We start from the raw sequence: 17,099 nt of genomic DNA, 5'->3' as shown, positions 1-17,099 counted from the left end.
TGGGTGGTTCAGTCTTTAAGCATCTGCCTTTGGCTCAGGGCGTGATCCGGGCATTCTGGGACAGAGCCCCGCATCAGGCTCCTCGCTGGGAGCCTGCTTCCTCCTCTCCCACTCCCCCTGCTTGTGTTCCCTCTCTCGCTGGCTGTCAAGTAAATAAGTAAAATCTTTAGAACAAAAACAACCTATTATAGGAAAATCAATGTACGACCAGATCTACTGCAGGGGGTGGGAGGTAGGAATGAGGTAGTTTGCTTTACTTTACAGAAGGGTTCATTATCCTCAACTCTCAAGTACTTTGGCTCTACATGTCTCATTCCTGTTGGAAAGTCAGATCCAATTTATAGAAACTCCATTTATTCCACTTCCCTTGACAATGTCAATAACCCAGGCTATAGGTGCACAGTCGGTAAAGGCCTCAAGTCTTTCCCAGACCTCTTCTCACAGCAGCTGCACAGAGACTGAATCTCACTCCTCCAGCTCGCAGAAAGGTAACAGGGCATGGGGAAGGGGCTGTTCCAGGTCACATACCAGAGTCCTCCCACCAGGAGAAAGTGCAGAGATGCTGCTGTTATACAGGCCTAGGCTCTAGCCCTGCTCAGCCAGACTGAGTGCACTAAAGTTACTTTCCTGTCTTAGCTTTAATTTCCTCATCTGTAAAATGGGATAACAGTCCCATTTAGAACTGCTGAGAATTAAGTGGAAATTGCCAAACTGCTGACACATAGTATGTGCTCAGTGAGGCTAATGACCAAGGCAGATCCCATGCTTCTGAGTACATTCCTCACCTCACCCCTGCCCCAGACCAGCAAACCACCAACACACTGACTCTGTGTCCAAATGTTGCTTTATCTTTCGCAGGAAAGATCTTCACAGTATCAAAAGTAAAGAATTGAAAAACAAGAACAAAAACAAAACCAAACACAAAGAGAGCAGTGTTGGGCCAGCAGTACCATCAGCCCCCGGCCCCCAGGCCAGTCCAGCCCCCAGGCTCCGAGTGAGGAGGCTGCATAGCACCAGGAAGCGGCTCTGCTGAGGTCCTGAGGGGCCCCAGCACGGCACAGCATCCATTCAACTTTTGGTTGGTCCAGGATGGCGAGGAGCAGGGAGGATCTTGGGCAGGTGGGAAGGGATGTGGAGAAGACTGTAGATCTTCAGCTGGCAGTCGGGGTCTCAGGACACCCTGAAGAAGCTCGACCCGGCAGGGGCTGAGAAAACAGCATGGCCAGACCGTGAGTGTGCCTTTGCCCTAGCCTCCCTGTGCTGGCTCTGGGTTTCCACAGTCCCCATGGGTAGGAGCAGCTGCCTGTTGCTTTTGCTGCCTGGGCTGAAAATACTAAATAGACTTCCCTGATTACCTCCAGTAGAGGATGCAGGTTAAGACCCTGCCAGGGGACAGCTGCCCTGGAACACATCTTTCCAAGCCAGGGTGCTATTAAGAGCCCGGACTATGGCCTTTGCTTTCCTGCTGACAGGCAGGGGAGAGGTAGCAATATGCACTCTGACTCCTGTACACAGCCCAGGCTAGGTCCCGAATCTGTCCCAGCACTGTTTTTTCACACACCCTCAGGGCTCCCAATCCCACTCTGAGGAGGGTGAAAAAGGCCAATGGAGAGCCCTTACGGTGGGGTGGGGCAGGGAGGGAACATCTCCTGTCTTGGGAAAGAGATCAACCAATGAGGGAGTCCCTGAGAGAAGATGGCTGAGTGAGGTTTCCTGGCTGAGAGGGGCATTGGGCTGTGGGAGGAAGTATGCCCCTTTTTCTCTCAGAAGAGGCAACAAATAAAGTGCCTGGGGTCCCCATGCCTCCTGGATCCTGTGGAAGTGGACAAAAGGGGCAGGAGGGCACCCTGGCCCTGGCAGAGGCTCCCGAGGGTGTGGGCATTTCAGTTTGGCAAAAGATCAGGGAGCCTAGCCCCTTCAGAGAGAGGGGCTGAGGTGAGTCTAAAGACAGTCCTGACTCCGGGCAGCCCAAGGTGCCATGGGGAGCCCAGCCCCAAGGGTGGGGAATCCTGACCCAAAAGTGGGCAAGGGGACTCGTCTGAGGGTCCAGGAAGACTGTGGTCCTGGCACTGAGAAAAGGAGGAGGAGGATAGGTGAGGACATCCTCCTGGGGTTCCCTGAGCTCAGCTCACCTGCCCCAGTTTCCTGTTGCTTTAAGAGCAGTTGTGTGGTTGCCAGCCAGAAAAGGCGTGATCCCAGGGACAGAGCACAGGGTTAAGATAGGGCACTGCACAGCCATTAGGTTGCAAACCCAGCACCAAGGCCTGCCTTCCAGCCACCCTTCTCTCCTGCACTATGGTGCTCAGCCCAGTGCCTTCTTAGTCTTCTGCTCTCAGTCTAGAACATCATCTGATATGTCAGTATTTCACACAAAAGCACCTGTGTAGGTGGTTGGGAGAGGAGCCCTGAGCCCAGCTGGGGGCCAGGTCTCTTTTTCAGGAGGCAGATTAGTTATTAATCTCTTTATGGGGGTTGTCCTGTTTGGGGAGAGCGCTTACCACCTCCCCCATGCCTAAATGACCTCACCAAGGCCTTGGTCTAGCTCATCTGTCCTCTCACTGGTCCTACCTTCTTGCATGGTATCAGCTGGGAGGCACCCTGGCAGCCTACAAGGCTGAGCAAGTGAGATTCAACCGAGGCTAATAATGTCAGGGAGGGGGGCAGGCCTCTGGGGATTAAGGCTGCCTAGGCACTTGAGAGGCAGATGGTAAGGGAAGTAGAGGCCTGGTGGAGATAGCCCAGGGATGGCAGTGAAGGAAGGGCCCTTCAGGAACAAAGGCAGGAGGGCTCCAGGAGGGTCTGGCCCAGGAAGGAGAGATGAAAGGACAGAGGCCTAGGGGTGAGTGGCCACAGGAGAACAGATGGGGCCTGTGTCTCCGGAGCATGTAGCTGTCACTGTGGAGGCGCAGGGGCTAGGGCTGGCCAGCTACTAGCCCAACTCCGTGTGCCCCAGAGCATGAAATGGTCTGGTGGGGAGTGGAAGTACATGCAACACTTGGGGATCTCCGTACCTCACTGAGCTGTGCTGGGGGTGGTTTTCTTGAGGCTGAAGTTGGTCCAGTTCACAGCAACTTTCTGACGAGTTTGCTTTGCAGAATCCAAACAGAACCTATTAAGTTTGAGAGACACCAGAAAAGCACAATCAGAGGTTCCCCTCTCCCTGCTGGACCCCACTTCTAGACCCATGTGTCTTGGTCACTAAAGGAACCAAGTCAGCTCTGTACAACCCCTCTGGCTCCAGGGTATTGGGGTCTAGCAGTTATGAGAGCTTTGCTGGCTTTCTGGACAGATGCCCACGAGCCCAGGGAACAGTATATGAAGAAAGTGACACTGCCTTGGGATATAGAATCGCTCCTCATGATGTATTTTACTCTGGCTACACTGGGCTGCCTAGCTATCGCACGTTGCTTTCAGCCTCAGACCTCTGTACCTACCAGCTCTGCCGTCACAAAGGCCCTGTTTGACCTGGCCTACTCATTCTTACTTCTCAGGTCTCAGCTTGGTTCCTACCTCTTCTGGGAGCGCTGCCCATCCCTACGTTTCAGCTTGGTCTGCAGCCCCAGGCCCTTACTCCTCCAACAGCACTTATCACTGAACTGTGTGTTTATGGCTCTCTCTCTCCATCTAGACTGTATCTGATTTGCCTCCAGCCCAGAGCTCAGCCCAGGCAGAGCAGAGGAAGTGCTAGTGAATAAGCCTGGAGAAAGCCCTGGTTCTCGGGGCCCGACGTACGTCCTTCTCCCTCTGCCTTACACCTTCCCATATGTCCTGTCCTGCTGTGTGGCTACCTGAGTTCCAGCAGATAGACTGGTGGGAGAGAGCCTGGAAAGGCTCTCTCTCTGAGGGTGTCAGGCTGAGGGCGAGCCTGAGTGAGGGTGGGCAAGGAGGCATCCCCACACCTACCTCTTGAAGTACTCCACCTCCCGGTCAGTCTCATCCATCTCCACCCCATCCATGTCCTTGGGCAGGAACACATCGTCTAGGAAGACACAGCCAGGAGGGCTCAGTGCCCACGGCCAGGCCTCTGGGGTCATGCTCTTGGGGCAGCACTGCCCACACACGAGTACTACCCTCCACCCTGTGGCCTGNGGGGGGGGGGGGGGGGGGGGTCGTTAACCACTCAGTTCCTGCTGTACTCACCCAAGGAGGCGGCCGTCTTCTCCTGCTTGTTGCGGCTCCGGCGGCTGCGGCCCTTGCCTTGTGGCAAACTCTGTGGCCTTGCTGGGCCTGGGGGCTGCACGGACTCCTGCTCCAGAGGCCGCGCTTTGGCCTCGCTTGGCCAGTTTAGCCAGAAACTGCCCTTCTCATCGGCTTTGGGGCTGCCAGCCCAGCCTGATCCTGGCTGGCTCCCCTGGCTCCCCTCTCCAGCCTCGGCACAGCTACCCACTTTGGGAGGCTCCGGGGCCTTGCCTGGCTGCTTGGAGCTGGGAGTGTGGCCCTTGGCATTGGGAGCCTCAAGGCTGGCTGGGGACCGGGGGGCTGGGCTCGCCTCATTCTTCTTGGCCTGACTGCCCTGTCTCTTGCCTTTCCGCGGCTTCCCACTTGAGGCCACAGGCTCGGGCAGCTCCGGCTTGCAACTGGGAACCTCCTTTGGGCTTGGCTCCTCAGGGCTAGGGTTGCCTGGCTTGGGTGTCTTGACCCAGATCACCCGGGAAAGGTTGGGCACGGCGTTGAGTCTCCTCACTAGCCCATTCTCAGGGATGATACCGGGAGGGGGACCCCTCACCTCTGTCCATGGTGGGTGAGAGCCTCTCATTTCTGTCCACGGTGGGGCTGGCTCACCTGGAACTTGTAATGTGTGGTTCTGAGAGGACCCCAAAGTCAAAGGGGACAGGTCAAGGTTAATGTCAGGCCGTTGCTCTGAGGGGCCATTGAGGTTTGAGGGGGATAGGCTCTGGGGCTCTGGCTCAGCAGCCCCCTCCTTAGAGAATCCATTGCTGTCCATGTTGAGCTCACACACACTGAAGCTGGCACGGATAGAGTCCTTGACAGTGTTCTTGATCTCTTGCAGACGGCTGCTCAGGAAGCTGTTGACCCGATCCAGCTCCCGGTCAGGCCACTCCAAGAGCCTCTCCCTGGCAGGCCTTGGTTCCCGGCTTCCGGAAACACTACGATTCACCTGCTTTAGAGCTTCTGCTGCCAAGTGGGCCTTCTCCTTTTCCTGCCAATATAAGAAGCAGTTTCAGCTGGATGGAGGCTGGCAGCTGCCAGGCACAATGTGACACCTGACACATCAGCCTGGGGCCTGGCTTTGCAGCTAACTGGCTAGAGGCAGGGCCCTGGCCATCCGGGGCCTGCTCACCCAACCTGCAGGAGGGAGGATGAAATGCAATTGAACAGGTGCATGCTCTCGGGATGGAGACAGACCCACGGAGGATAGGTTTTGACAGCTTGTTCACTCAGAGCCCCAGTGTCAGTCCTAGGGCCTAAGACCAGTAGGACTCAAAGGAATAGGAATGCAGCTAATTGCACCTTGCCTTCCAGGCCTCAATTTAAGCAATTCATTCATTTGCTGAGTCTCAGCGGACTCATCTGCAAAAGGTGGACAAAAATTCTGGGGTGAAGACCAAAGTGCGGATACAAGTGAGGGAGATGGCAGCTACAGAGGCATTCTCTCCAATTGTGCTAGTAGTAGGGGAAAAAAGCTGTGACATCATGGGAGGCCTTTCAAGAAGTAAGACAGGGCTGTGAGACCACCACAGTAGGTCAGACTACTTTGGGTGGCAGGAATGTGTGTATGGGTGCTATGGAAGAAGGAGAAATTCCATATAAAAGCCACTCACCACTCAGCTGCCTCAAGTAATCAAGGCCATGCCTGAAGTGTGCCTGATGGCATACAGGACAGCTACATGGGGTCCCACAGCAAGATGTAAAAGCAGCCCTTCTGCCCAGGTGAGAACTGGGGGACTGGACTCTGTCAGTCAAGTTTAACAGACCCAGTTCTGGAGAATGGAAGTGAAAAGTCTGTGGGCTCTGAGTCACTCCATCCCTCTGTCCAACCTCCACACACCAGCAGACCAAGGCGGCCTTTAGAGGGAGATGGGAGACAAATGTCAAAAGCCCGTGGGAAAGAGGTGGTGGTATTGGGCCAGGGGTTGGATGACTTCTACCATTTCCCACATTTGTAGCTGATTTGGGAATTGGAGGGGGAGAAACAGGAAAAGGAAACTGGGGAGAGGAAAGGGGGCGTGCCACCACCTCAGAGTCAACTTAAAGAGGGTAACCCTGTGCCCTGGTAGCGCTCTGGGGCAGAAGAGCACCACCACCGTGGGACCTTGGACAAATCACTTACTCTCTCTGAACCTAATCGTCCCCGTTGGTGTATTTGGGAGAAAAACCGCCTACCTATACCTCAGTGTTGCCCGGAGGACACCTGAGAGGGCATGTGTCCCTTTCCCCAGGTGCCGATGAGGCTGTGACTTAGCACCATGGGGCTCCAGTGGGGAAGCAGCTCGGTCTGCAGCAGTGTTTCCAGCCTTGTGCCATGGAGTTTAAGACCACGGGCAGAGCTCTGAGGCCACGGGGATGGATGAAGGACTGGAAGGCCCTTCACATCACTTCTCTCCTGTACCAACCCAGCCTTTTCTATTAGAATGGAGGTTACATGGAGGATTTCAATTGTAAAAAAAGAGTTCTGCTGCTAAACAACGAAGTCTGAAAATAATGAGTTAGAGGGAGTGACATGGAACCATGTGTGATTTGGTAGTGAGAGGAGCGCACAGAACACATGCTTTCTGTTATGTGCCACTAGCCTGATCCTTCCCACATGCTGTCTCGTTTAATTCTCACAATTGCCCTTGTTGTGCCATTATCCTCAATTTGCAGATGAGGACACTTGACTTTGGCACAAAAAAGGAACTGACCCACATGGCTAGAAAGTGGTAGATTTGGGACAGCACACCCACGTGTGATCCGCAGTTCCTAGGTCTTTCAATCCTGTCTGACAATCACATCTTGACCAATGACTGAGGCACTGGGCTGGGCTCTGGGGGATTCAGCTGTGCATGAGAGGTCTGCTTGCAGACTTGAGTCTGCTGGGGGAGATGCACATGCAAACCGGCTGTTTAATTCTGAGTGACAAGAGCTACAGCGAAGAAAGCACAAGATGCTCTGGGAACTCAGGCTGGGACACTAGAGGTACTTCCCAGAGGAGGCAGTATCTCACTAGGCACTGGAGGGTGACTGGGATCATCCCAGAGTGAGACTAGCAGAAGGAAGAGCAAGTGACTAGGGAATGGGCACATATAATCTTTAGGGAATGCCAACATTCACAGGGAGAGCTGGAGCCCAGGTTTCTTTTAGGAGTGGTGGGGACTGGTAGGCGGGAAGGCCAGGGAGGAGAGACTGAGAGATGAAGCTGGCAAGCTAAGCAGGGGCTCAAGAGCCCTGCAGGCCAGGTTCAAGTCTGGGTTTGACACTAAGGGCCGTGTTCGGCCACTGAAGACATTTCAATAGCAGCAGTAGGGTGGAGAGAAGCGGGTGGTTTGAGCTACTTGGGAGGTCACATGGCCAGGACTCAGGGACAGGTGGGGAGAGTGGGATGAGCCATGAAAACAATACTGACGACCACTGGCGCTGCCGCCTCTTCCCTGACCACACACACTCTCTGATGAGCCTTTCTGTGCATCACTGTTTCATTCCTGCAACCATCTGAGTCAGGCTCTACTATTATTCTCATGTTGTAGATGAAGAAACTGAGGCTTAGAGGTGAAGTGATTTGCCCAAGGTCATCCAGCAAGTGTGGCAGAGCCAGGTTTCAAACTGAGGTCCGATTCCAAGGCCCGCTGCTCTCGATCACCACGACGCTTTCCTCCCAGGATGGCACCCTGGGTTCTGGTTCAGGCAACTGGGTGGACGGTGGCGCCATTAACTAGACAGACAACGGAGAAGGAAGAGCAGGCCTCCTTGGAGAAAGAGAACAAGCTCAGTTTTGGATATGCTCAGTCTGAATACTGGTAGGACACTTGTGAGAAGAAGCCCCGTAGCAGCAGGAGTCACCAGTGTGAAGTGCAGGGAGGAAACAGGGAGAGCTGGTGAACCAGGAACAACGCTATCTGGATGGTTCTCTTTGCCAGGGAGAGGGCCTTGAGGGGGAGGGTTGGGGAAAGGAAGAGGAATCCACAAAGGAGACAGAAGAGAGGACAGAGAAGGTGAGAAACCTGGAGAACACGGCAATCCCACTGTTCTTCCCCTCCCCCACCTGGCCGAGGACAGGGGAGCCAAAGAGAACATATTTGAAAAAGATAACCAATACAAAATGTGAGATGCTACAGAGAAGATGGGATAGGAGGGTACGATTTGGCAACAAAGATGTCACTGGTGGTTCTGTGGAGGAGAGGGAGAGGAAAACAGTCTGCAATGAGCTGAAAGGAAGGACAGTGAAGGCAGACAACAGTTTTCAAGAAATCTGGCTGTGATGGGAGGAAAAAGATGAGGTGAGGGTGAGAGGCTGTACACTCAAGGCACAGTTTGCTTTCAGAAGAGAGAGTACTAGGCACAGTGCAATGCTGACGGGAGCCAGACCAAGAGAGGCCGGAGCCAGAGCAGGAAGTCGAGCTTAGACTGAAGCAGTGGGAAAGGACTGCACGGTCTTAAGCAGAAGCGGTAACTCTTCTCTCATGACAAGAAAGTCTGCAGGTGGAATGGTAAGACGTTTGAGGGAGTGCCTGTTCACTGGCTTGTTTTTTTTTCCTTCTTGAAACAGGAAGCGAGCTGATCTAACAAAAAAGAAAAGCGGGGTGGGGAAAGCCTGGAGATTTGAGAAGAATCTGGAGGTCTGACAAAGGGTCTGTGGTGAACAGGAGTGATGAAGAGCAAGGGGACCAGAGGCCTGCTGGGCAATGTGAGGGCTCAGGCAAGCGGAAGACCACACGGCCTGGGTGCCACAGACAGATGTGATCCAGCGCTTTCCTCGAGGTGTGGAAGGGGACGGGCAGGGAGGGGTCAAATGCAGGGCTGTGATTTTTCTGAGTGGGTGTAATGCAAGGGCCAAAGGACAAGGAATTGAGAGTATTGGTAAGACAGTGAGTGAATGATGGTCAGGGGATCTCTATGGCCTGGGAAGAGGAGAAAGGGACAGGTGACAGCCTTCAGTGGATGAAGAGGAGTGGCTGGGGGCTGTAGATGACAGAGCCAGGGTCAGTTTCAAAGGAGTAGGGACTAGTACATGAAGGACAGACAGTCACGGTCTGGAAATGGTATAAGGGAGCAGAAAGATACTCAACTTTCTTGGTCTCCTGAGGTGGGAGAAAATGAGCATTCTCCACTGGATGGCTCCCAGGGGAAGCCGTGTTTTTGGTAGACAGTCAGATTGTGGTTAAGTCTGAGAGGTAGAGGAAGGACACTAGAGAGGAGGCTGATGCATAAACAGATAATGACCATGACTGCCTATCACATGACCTTGCAACTGCCTGGTGCCATGTTGTACTCTAGCCTCTAGACTGGACCGGGCAGATAGCCACTGTGCAGCAAGTTTCCGCATGAGTGCATGGAGTGTAATGGACGGCAGCTGAGAGAGACGTGTGAGGTACAGTGGCAGTCCTGTGGAAGGAGTTACCTGAGGAAGTCTGAGCTTGGAAGGAACTTGCCAGGAGGAAAAGAAGGGGAGAGAAGAGTGTTACTGGCATTACCAGTGAAGGGGTAGGGGTGTGTGGGCACACAGATTTATGGAAAGCACACCAGGCCTGGGAACTTCAAAGTGTCCCTGCTTGCTGGGACCTAACTGGGGACCACTGCCTTAAGAAGCCAGGGAAGGCTAAAGAGACTGCTGTTGCCCAGTGGACACTTCTGGTCAGGCAACACTGGATGGGAGAAAGAAAGTGCTGACCATTTTCTGAAGGCAGCGGTGGGACCCCTTGGCTCACTACTTCAGGCTGCAGGGAAAGGGTCCTTGTTTGTCCTTTGGGCTGGAAAAAGATGTCGAACTGCTGCTGCTTTCCAGATCACCAGGGCTGTTTGACCACCCAGGACCTGGAGCTAGCTCGTTGTCAAACCCAACTCTTCGGCTGCTGGGCTCCCAAGTGTGGCGCTGTGCAGATGCAGCTGGGGGCAGGCAGGTGAAGAGGTAATGAGGGGGCAGGGGATGAGCTGCCACGCCCTGGGGCTTCCCTGGGAGCAGGGCTGCCCAGGAATAGCTCACTGGGTTCTCTCCTCAGCCCTCTGAGGAGCTCACTCAGCCCAGGGCTGGGTCATTCCCATGGCTTCGATTACATCTCCAAGCTGGCAACTCCCAGCCCCACACCTCCATCTCCACTTGGAGGTCTCCTAAGAATCTGAGTCAGTGTGCCCCAACTGAATTCCCTGTCTTCTGCCAATCCCATCCTTGCTTGGTGAAGGGCACACCATCCTGCCAGTCACCCAAGCAAACACCTGGAAGACATCCCTGACTCCTTCATCTCTGTTCCACAATCAGATCACCAAAGCCAGTCATGTCTGCTTCCCTTACTCCAGACCCACCATCAATCAGCTTTCCCTGGGCCTCTGTATTCCTTCCAGGAGTGTTACCCCTCCAGGCTACTTTCCATACTGCCACATAGTCATGGTGACATACAGATCTGACCAAGTGCATCCTCTGATAAAAGCCCTGCAGTGACTCCCCCTCAGCTACAGGATCAAGTCAAAACTCTTCAGCGGGACCCATGAGGCCCTGTCTCACCTGTACTAGCTGTCCTGCCTCTCCTCTATTTGAACTTTGGCTACCCCAAACTGCTGTGAATATGCTACGCCTGCTGCCAGAATGACTCTCCTGATGAAACTGAACTCACTCCCTGCAACTCAGCTCTCAAGTCGGCCTCTTGGTAAGCCATTTCCAGCGTGCCCAGGCAGGATGGGGGGCTTCCCTCATCCCAGGGCTTGTCACATGCTAATGTGCTCATCCAGTTTTGTGTCAGTCTCTCCACTGGACAGAGCTTCTCCAGGGTGAGAACTTAACTGCGTCATGCTTTGGCTCCCAGTATTTGCAGAAGTGTTTGCTGAATGAATAAATGACTGACTGACTGAAGCAAGTCCTGTGCTTTGAGGAATTCAGCAAGCAGCTTCTGAGGCCAGGACTCATCTTTCCTCCAATCACTGGCCCCAGGCTCCCTGACCCTGATGCCTCCCAAATGCATTCAGACCTTCCCATAGCAGTAAGTTGTGCCAAGGCTTCCGGCAGCCAACACCGTTCATGCCCCACAAGTCTTGGGGGGGGTGGGGCGAGGGATTCCTCAGGGAGGAGAGGCGGTAGAGCTAGGCTCCCCCCCCACACCCACCTTCTTTTTCAGCTTGTGCCGGGCCCGCTTGGCGGCCCTGGCGCTGTTGGGGACTTTGGGCTCCGTGCTGTTGATGAATTCCAGCAGCTCATCCACATCTCGGTGGTCCACGGCGGGCTCCCCAGGGATCCCGCCCAGGGCGCCCCCCTTCACGGGCAGCTCCTCTTTCCGCCTGGTCAGCCTCGAGCGGAGCTTCTCTCGGATCTCTGTATAATTCCGACTCGTCGGGGCAGCGGGTGGCTGGGGGAGGGGGAGGTGCTGACGTTACACCCTGGGCCTGGGAAGCCCGGAGCACTCCCACCCGCTGGCACCGAACATGTGGTGAGAAGCGAGACAACTGTTCTTTCTACCATAGCCACAAAGGCCAAGTGGCTTCAGCCTCGGCCAGGCCCAGAGCTGAGGCAGCGGAGGGAGTGGGAGGTACGTAACAGCACTGAGCACACTGACTTGGGAGCCAGCAAAGCAGGTTTGAGCCCGGGCTTTGTCACTTGGAAGCTGTATGACCTTGGGCAGGTCACTGAGTCTTTGTGTGCCTCAATTTTGTCATCTCTAAAATGAGAATAATAACCCTTAGCTTAAAGGTGACTAACAATGTAATTACTTTCATTTCTTCTGTCCTCAACTGCTTTACCCTAGCCGGCGGCCCTTTCCTCTTCACTTTATGAGACTTCTGAGCTGCTTTCGCCCTCTGTCCAGAGACAGCATGTACTCTGCCCTGAGTCTCCTGCCTGGTGCTGTCTGTGCTCACGGCCTGTCCCTTGCTGGCTCTCACGCTTGGGGGACTGAGAGCCTTCACTTCCACTCTGCCTTCATCATGCACAAGTGTTCGCTTCTCTGTGATTACACACGTATGCATGCTCTCTGCCATTTCCTTTCCTTTTGGCCAAGGAAAAAAAGTCAATCTTAAGAGAAACCATGAAAACAGCAAGGGTAGAGGTGTTTAAACATCCCTACCTCACAAATGTGTTGTAAGGATCAAGCAAGCGGACACAGGCTGCAAGGACTCAGAGGGTCCCAGTGTGGTTATTATCCCCATGAGCAAGGCGGGGGGGCTCTCTAGGAAGAGCAGGCGTTCCTTTGGCTCACCTTGACTGGCCCCCAGCCCTCTCTGGCCTGGGCAGGCTCACTCACCGCATTGTGGCCGAAGAACTCACAGTAGCAGCAGTCACAGAACTTTCCATCTCTCTGGTGAGTGGAGGATGAGGTGCAGGAGCTGCGCTCTGAGCTGCTGTCCTCTTCCTCACCCAGGCCCTCATCTGCCTCGCAGGGCTGGGGCAGCTGGCAGGCCAGGCCACTGTGTGTAAACTTGTGCCCCTTGCACCCAGGGTCCCTGCTGATGGGGGAGAAAGATAAGCCCACATGTGAGGGAGGGCAGGGCAGAAGCAGACTGCGGTAGGAGCCTGGAGAAGCATCCCCACCACGGTTGTCCCAACTACCCTTTATCTGCCTCATCCCACAAAGGCCAAAGCAGTCAGACCATATCAGTGCCTGTCACAAGAACAGGGCCAACACCCTCACTGACCCTCAGGGCCCAGCTCAATGGCATTATTCTGGAAAGGTAGGAAACTCATGCCTCCTGTGCCCGCACCCACTGTGTGACCCTCCTGAATTCCGAAGAAGGGTCACACAGTGGGTGTATATACCTCGCTATCCTACTGTATATCACACTTCACTGTGATGGTCTGTTTGCCCACCTGTCTCTCAGACCAGATGGTGCATTCCCTAGGGGCAGGAACCATGCCACTTCTATTTTTAGGTCCCAGTGGGCAGCATAACAACAGTGTATACAGCAGGTGCTCAGTAAGTAGCTAAGTGAACAGATTAGTGGGCCGATGGCTCTCCTGGAGCAACCCAAGGAGGCTGACAAGGTCAATTTCATCTTCTAAGGTTCTTGACCGAGTCTGTCCCAGTGGGTGGAGCTGCCTTAGTGTGGGGCCTTAAAGTTAGGAAAGTAAATGTGCCTTGTGGGTGAGACTCTAAGAGCTACTTTACTGTTTGGGTCTGGTACTCTATTTCGCATAGTATTTCTAAGTGTCTCCCAAATTTTGCAAAATAGATGTTGCTATCCCCATCCTGCAGTGGAAGTAACTTAAGGGTCAGAGTGCTTAACTACTTTGCCCAAGGAGTGGCTAGGACTCAGCCTCTGCCTATGTGCAAACCCCATACTCTCCCATTGTACTGCTTTGTCTCTGGACTTTAGGAAGCACTGGGGGCATCCTGTAATATAGCCTATTTTTCCAGGGTAAGAAAAGACTTGGGCCCACAAAGTCCCGTAACTGGAGCCTGAAGAGCAAGAGCCCGGGGTTGGCCCTCAGCAGCTGGAGTGCCCTGGGGCTGGGGACATGGGGTGGGAGCTGGGAGAAAGGGCAAGATGAGGAGCAGTGAGGAGGCTTCACTCCCAGGGCAGTCTGTTGAGCAAGGACTAGAAAAGGAGGGGCAGGAACCATTATCAGTGGTACTCACAGAAACTTAATCCAAACTGACCATTCTTCACCCACATTAGCAAAATTAAAATACCCACTGCTCCTGAGAATATGAAGAAACTAGCACCCTAATATTGGTGGTTACATCAATTTGGAGAGCCCTTTAAAAAGCAATTTTTCAATGTGTATTAAGAATCCTTCTCAAAAAAGACATCCTGACATCCCTTAAACTGAGAACTTTTTTCATTCTGAGGGATCCACTCCAAGGAGAAAAAAACCCAAAAGAGGGAAAAAAGCTTTAGGCAAAGGCATCTTTAGAGAGATATTTACAGTGTTAAAATACTGGAATGACTTCAATCATCAGCAACCAGAAAACAGTGAAGTACACTATGGAGAACATTCTCCAGCTTTCAGCTGAGGCCCAGAAGGCCACACAGGAACCAAACAATGAATGCTGAGTTAAACAGGACAGAGAAAAACTGTATAAACTTTACAGACACCACCACCACTGTGTGGGAAAGACCTGCAGGGAAAACTGCCAACAGTGGTGATATTGGGGTGGTGGGATTTTAGAATACGAAAATATAAATGCATACTAAACACAGATCTGATTTATAATACAAAAATGCGTATTTATCTTCTCCAAAGAATTTTATCTTCCACATCTACATTAATATCAACTTCTTCAGTACTTAGAGTTACTTTAGGGAATCCTTAAGCCCATAATTCTGGACTCAGATACAGATTTGGGTGCAAGAATGTTTATTACAGCCTTGCTTTTAGTGGTAAAAACTAGAAATGCCCGGGAGCGCCTGGGTGGCTCAGTCAGTTAAGTGTCTGCCTTTGGCTCAGGTCATGATCCCAGGGTCCTGGGATGGAGTTCTGCACTGGGGCTCCCTGCTCAATGGGGAACCTGGCTTCTCCCTCTCCCTGCCACTTTGCCTACTTGTGTTCACGCTCTGTCTGTCAAATAAATAAATAAAATCTTAAAAACAAAACCAAAAAAATAGAAATGCCCCAATGTCCAGGAACAGGGGAATGATAAAATAAATTATGCTAGAGGTATATAATAAGACATTTTGTGGTCACTTGAGTTTTTTGAAGAATTTTAACTGGGGCAATGATCTAAAATGTTAAAAAAAAAATAACTACACAAGAATGTATAAACATGGACCTAATTTATATAGAGACATCAGAAAAAAAATATACTGCAGTGTTAGAAGTTTATCATTAGGGGCACCCTGGGGGGCTCAGTCAGTTAAGGGTCCAACTCTTGATTTCAGCTCAGGTCATGATCTCAGGGCTGTGAAATCGAGCCCCGTGTTGGGCTCCATGCTCAGCGGGGAGTTTGCCTGTGGATTTTCTCTCTCTCCCTCTGCCCCTCCCGCTTGCATACATGTGCTCTCTCTCTCAAAATAAATAAGTAAATCTTAAAAAACAAAGTTTAGGGGCGCCTGGGTGGCACAGCGGTTAAGCGTCTGCCTTCGGCTCAGGGCGTGATCCCGGCGTTATGGGATCGAGCCCCACATCAGGCTCTTCTGCTATGAGCCTGCTTCTTCCTCTCCCACTCCCCCTGCTTGTGTTCCCTCTCTCGCTGGCTGTGTCTATCTCTGTCAAATAAATAAATAAAATATTTAAAAAAAAAAAAAAAGTTTAGGTTGTGAAGAAATTTTTTCATTAGACATCTCTGAATTTTTCCAAGTTTTTAAAAAAACAGTAAACACCTACTTCTTTAATGACTGTAAAAACTATACAAAAGACACAGAGTCTACCTTTTATTTTCTAAGATTTACTTATCTATCCTAGAGAGAAAGAGAGAGAGTGTGAGCGGGGGGAGAGGCAGAGGGAGAAAGAGAGAGAGAATCTCAAGTAGACTCCTCCCTAAGAATGGAGCCCACTGTGGGGCTCTATCTCAGGACCCCGAGGTCATGACCCGAGCAGAAAACAAGAGCTGGATGCTCAACTGACTGAGCCACCCCGGCACCCCTAGAGGCTACCCCAAAGGTATGCTTTGTAAAGTTTCACAGAACGAAAGGCTGAAGTTAGCAGGGAGTACACCCTTTATGCCACTCGCTTACCTGTGAGTGCTAGGGAGCTGCTGAGAGCTGGGAGGTGGAAGGAGAGGCCCGCTGCAGTGCCCGCTGCAGTGCCCGCTACAGGGGTGGCTGCACCCCGAGAATGGTGGAGGCATCTTCAGGAGCGGCATGCTGGTGGAGGGCAGGTGGGGGGTCTGACATGCCCCTGGGGTGTGGGGGACGGCAGCAGCGGCAACAGGGCATTCTGAAGCCTGGGCAGGGAAAGGCGCTGCTGGGGTAGCAGGCAGCAGGTGTGGGTGGGGTGGTGAGCCGAAGGATCCGGGGTGAGATGGGATCAGCGACGCTGGCTGGGGGTGGTGGCCAGTGGGGCTGTTAGGTGGAGCAGTGAGGTCTGAGTGCCGGTGGTGCTCCGAGATAGAGAAAACCTCTCCTGTGGGTGGATGGGAAGAAGGGGGTCAGAGTGAGAGCCAAGACCCTGGGAAGGAAAGCCCAAGTGCTCACTGTCACAACATCCTGCTTACTGTGACCAGTCTGGGGACAGCCTCTCAGCACAGTGGAACATGTGAACTTTTGGGAAAGACTAGCAGTGCCTCGGGCTGAAGAACTGTCCCTGCTGGGAGCAACTTGGCTGGACAGGCTTGAGGAGCCCAGATCTGAGAGAAGGACCCAGGAATGCCCACCCCATGGAAGGCCACAACACCTCTGCTGTGGCATAAACAGCAGATATGTGTTCTGTCTCTTGGGGAGTCTCTCTAGGACTTGGGCGCTTGTAGGCAACCCTCAGGCCCAGGAAGGGGTCTACAGAAGCCAGTGGAGCAGCAGGCCAAAGCTCTGCCCCTGGGCCATGAGGACTGAGGCAGACAGGGTATGCCAGACTCCCGGGTGGCCCCAAATATCACAGAAGTGGGAAAAAGCTTTGATGAGTCTTCTTTGGCTTATCCATCAAAATAAATGGAATTCTACTCAACTCTCACAATTCTGGGAGCAGCACCCCTTTGGAGAACTCAGGCCCTCAATTTTGTTCTTCCTCTTATATATTTTAATTCCAGTATAGTTAACATATAGTGTTAGGCTACTCTCAAGCCCTCAATTTAGAAATAGTAATGAATATTTACATAGTACCTCAATAACCTAAGACTTTTTCTTTGGGTATCTAAGGGTTAACTCAGGGTGTAAAGAAGGCTTATATAGCTGTGAACTTGGCTAATAATCCTGGCAGTTTGCACCACAACTTCTTGTGCTTTTATAACTGTTCCTTAGGTGGAGAAAAGGAGGCCTAGGAAGACAAAGCACCCAGGTCCTCTGTGCTGCTGCAGGGGTCAAGTGTTAGGTGGCTGACATCTGAACTCCTCAGGGACACTTCCACACTACTTCCTGTTCAGCCAGTGTTT

General features: G+C 52.7%; 1 protein-coding gene across 18 annotated transcripts in view; it reads right to left on the bottom strand.

Annotated features, from left to right (window-relative positions):
• Nucleotides 1–826: 826 nt before the first annotated feature.
• Nucleotides 827–17,099, bottom strand: part of FAM193B (family with sequence similarity 193 member B) — a 31,880-nt gene continuing 15,607 nt past the window's right edge. For 12 of the 18 annotated variants that reach the window (XM_034656622.1, XM_034656626.1, XM_034656638.1 and 9 more), the window contains 7 exons: nucleotides 15,751–16,138; nucleotides 12,381–12,582; nucleotides 11,250–11,489; nucleotides 4,141–5,161; nucleotides 3,904–3,979; nucleotides 3,012–3,109; nucleotides 827–1,205 (listed from right to left, as the gene is read on the bottom strand). In XM_034656622.1, coding sequence (XP_034512513.1) covers nucleotides 3,013–3,109; nucleotides 3,904–3,979; nucleotides 4,141–5,161; nucleotides 11,250–11,489; nucleotides 12,381–12,582; nucleotides 15,751–16,138 — 2,024 coding nt within the window. In that variant the 3' untranslated portion in view covers nucleotides 827–1,205; nucleotide 3,012. The remainder of the gene's footprint in view (nucleotides 1,206–3,011; nucleotides 3,110–3,903; nucleotides 3,980–4,140; nucleotides 5,162–11,249; nucleotides 11,490–12,380; nucleotides 12,583–15,750; nucleotides 16,139–17,099) is intronic. The other 6 variants (XM_034656631.1, XM_034656633.1, XM_034656630.1 and 3 more) reach the window with 5 other exon arrangements.

The sequence above is a fragment of the Ailuropoda melanoleuca genome, chromosome 3 (genome assembly GCF_002007445.2).
Source record: "Ailuropoda melanoleuca isolate Jingjing chromosome 3, ASM200744v2, whole genome shotgun sequence".
NCBI lineage: Eukaryota > Metazoa > Chordata > Mammalia > Carnivora > Ursidae > Ailuropoda > Ailuropoda melanoleuca.
This window is presented reverse-complemented; position numbering and strand designations above follow the sequence as displayed.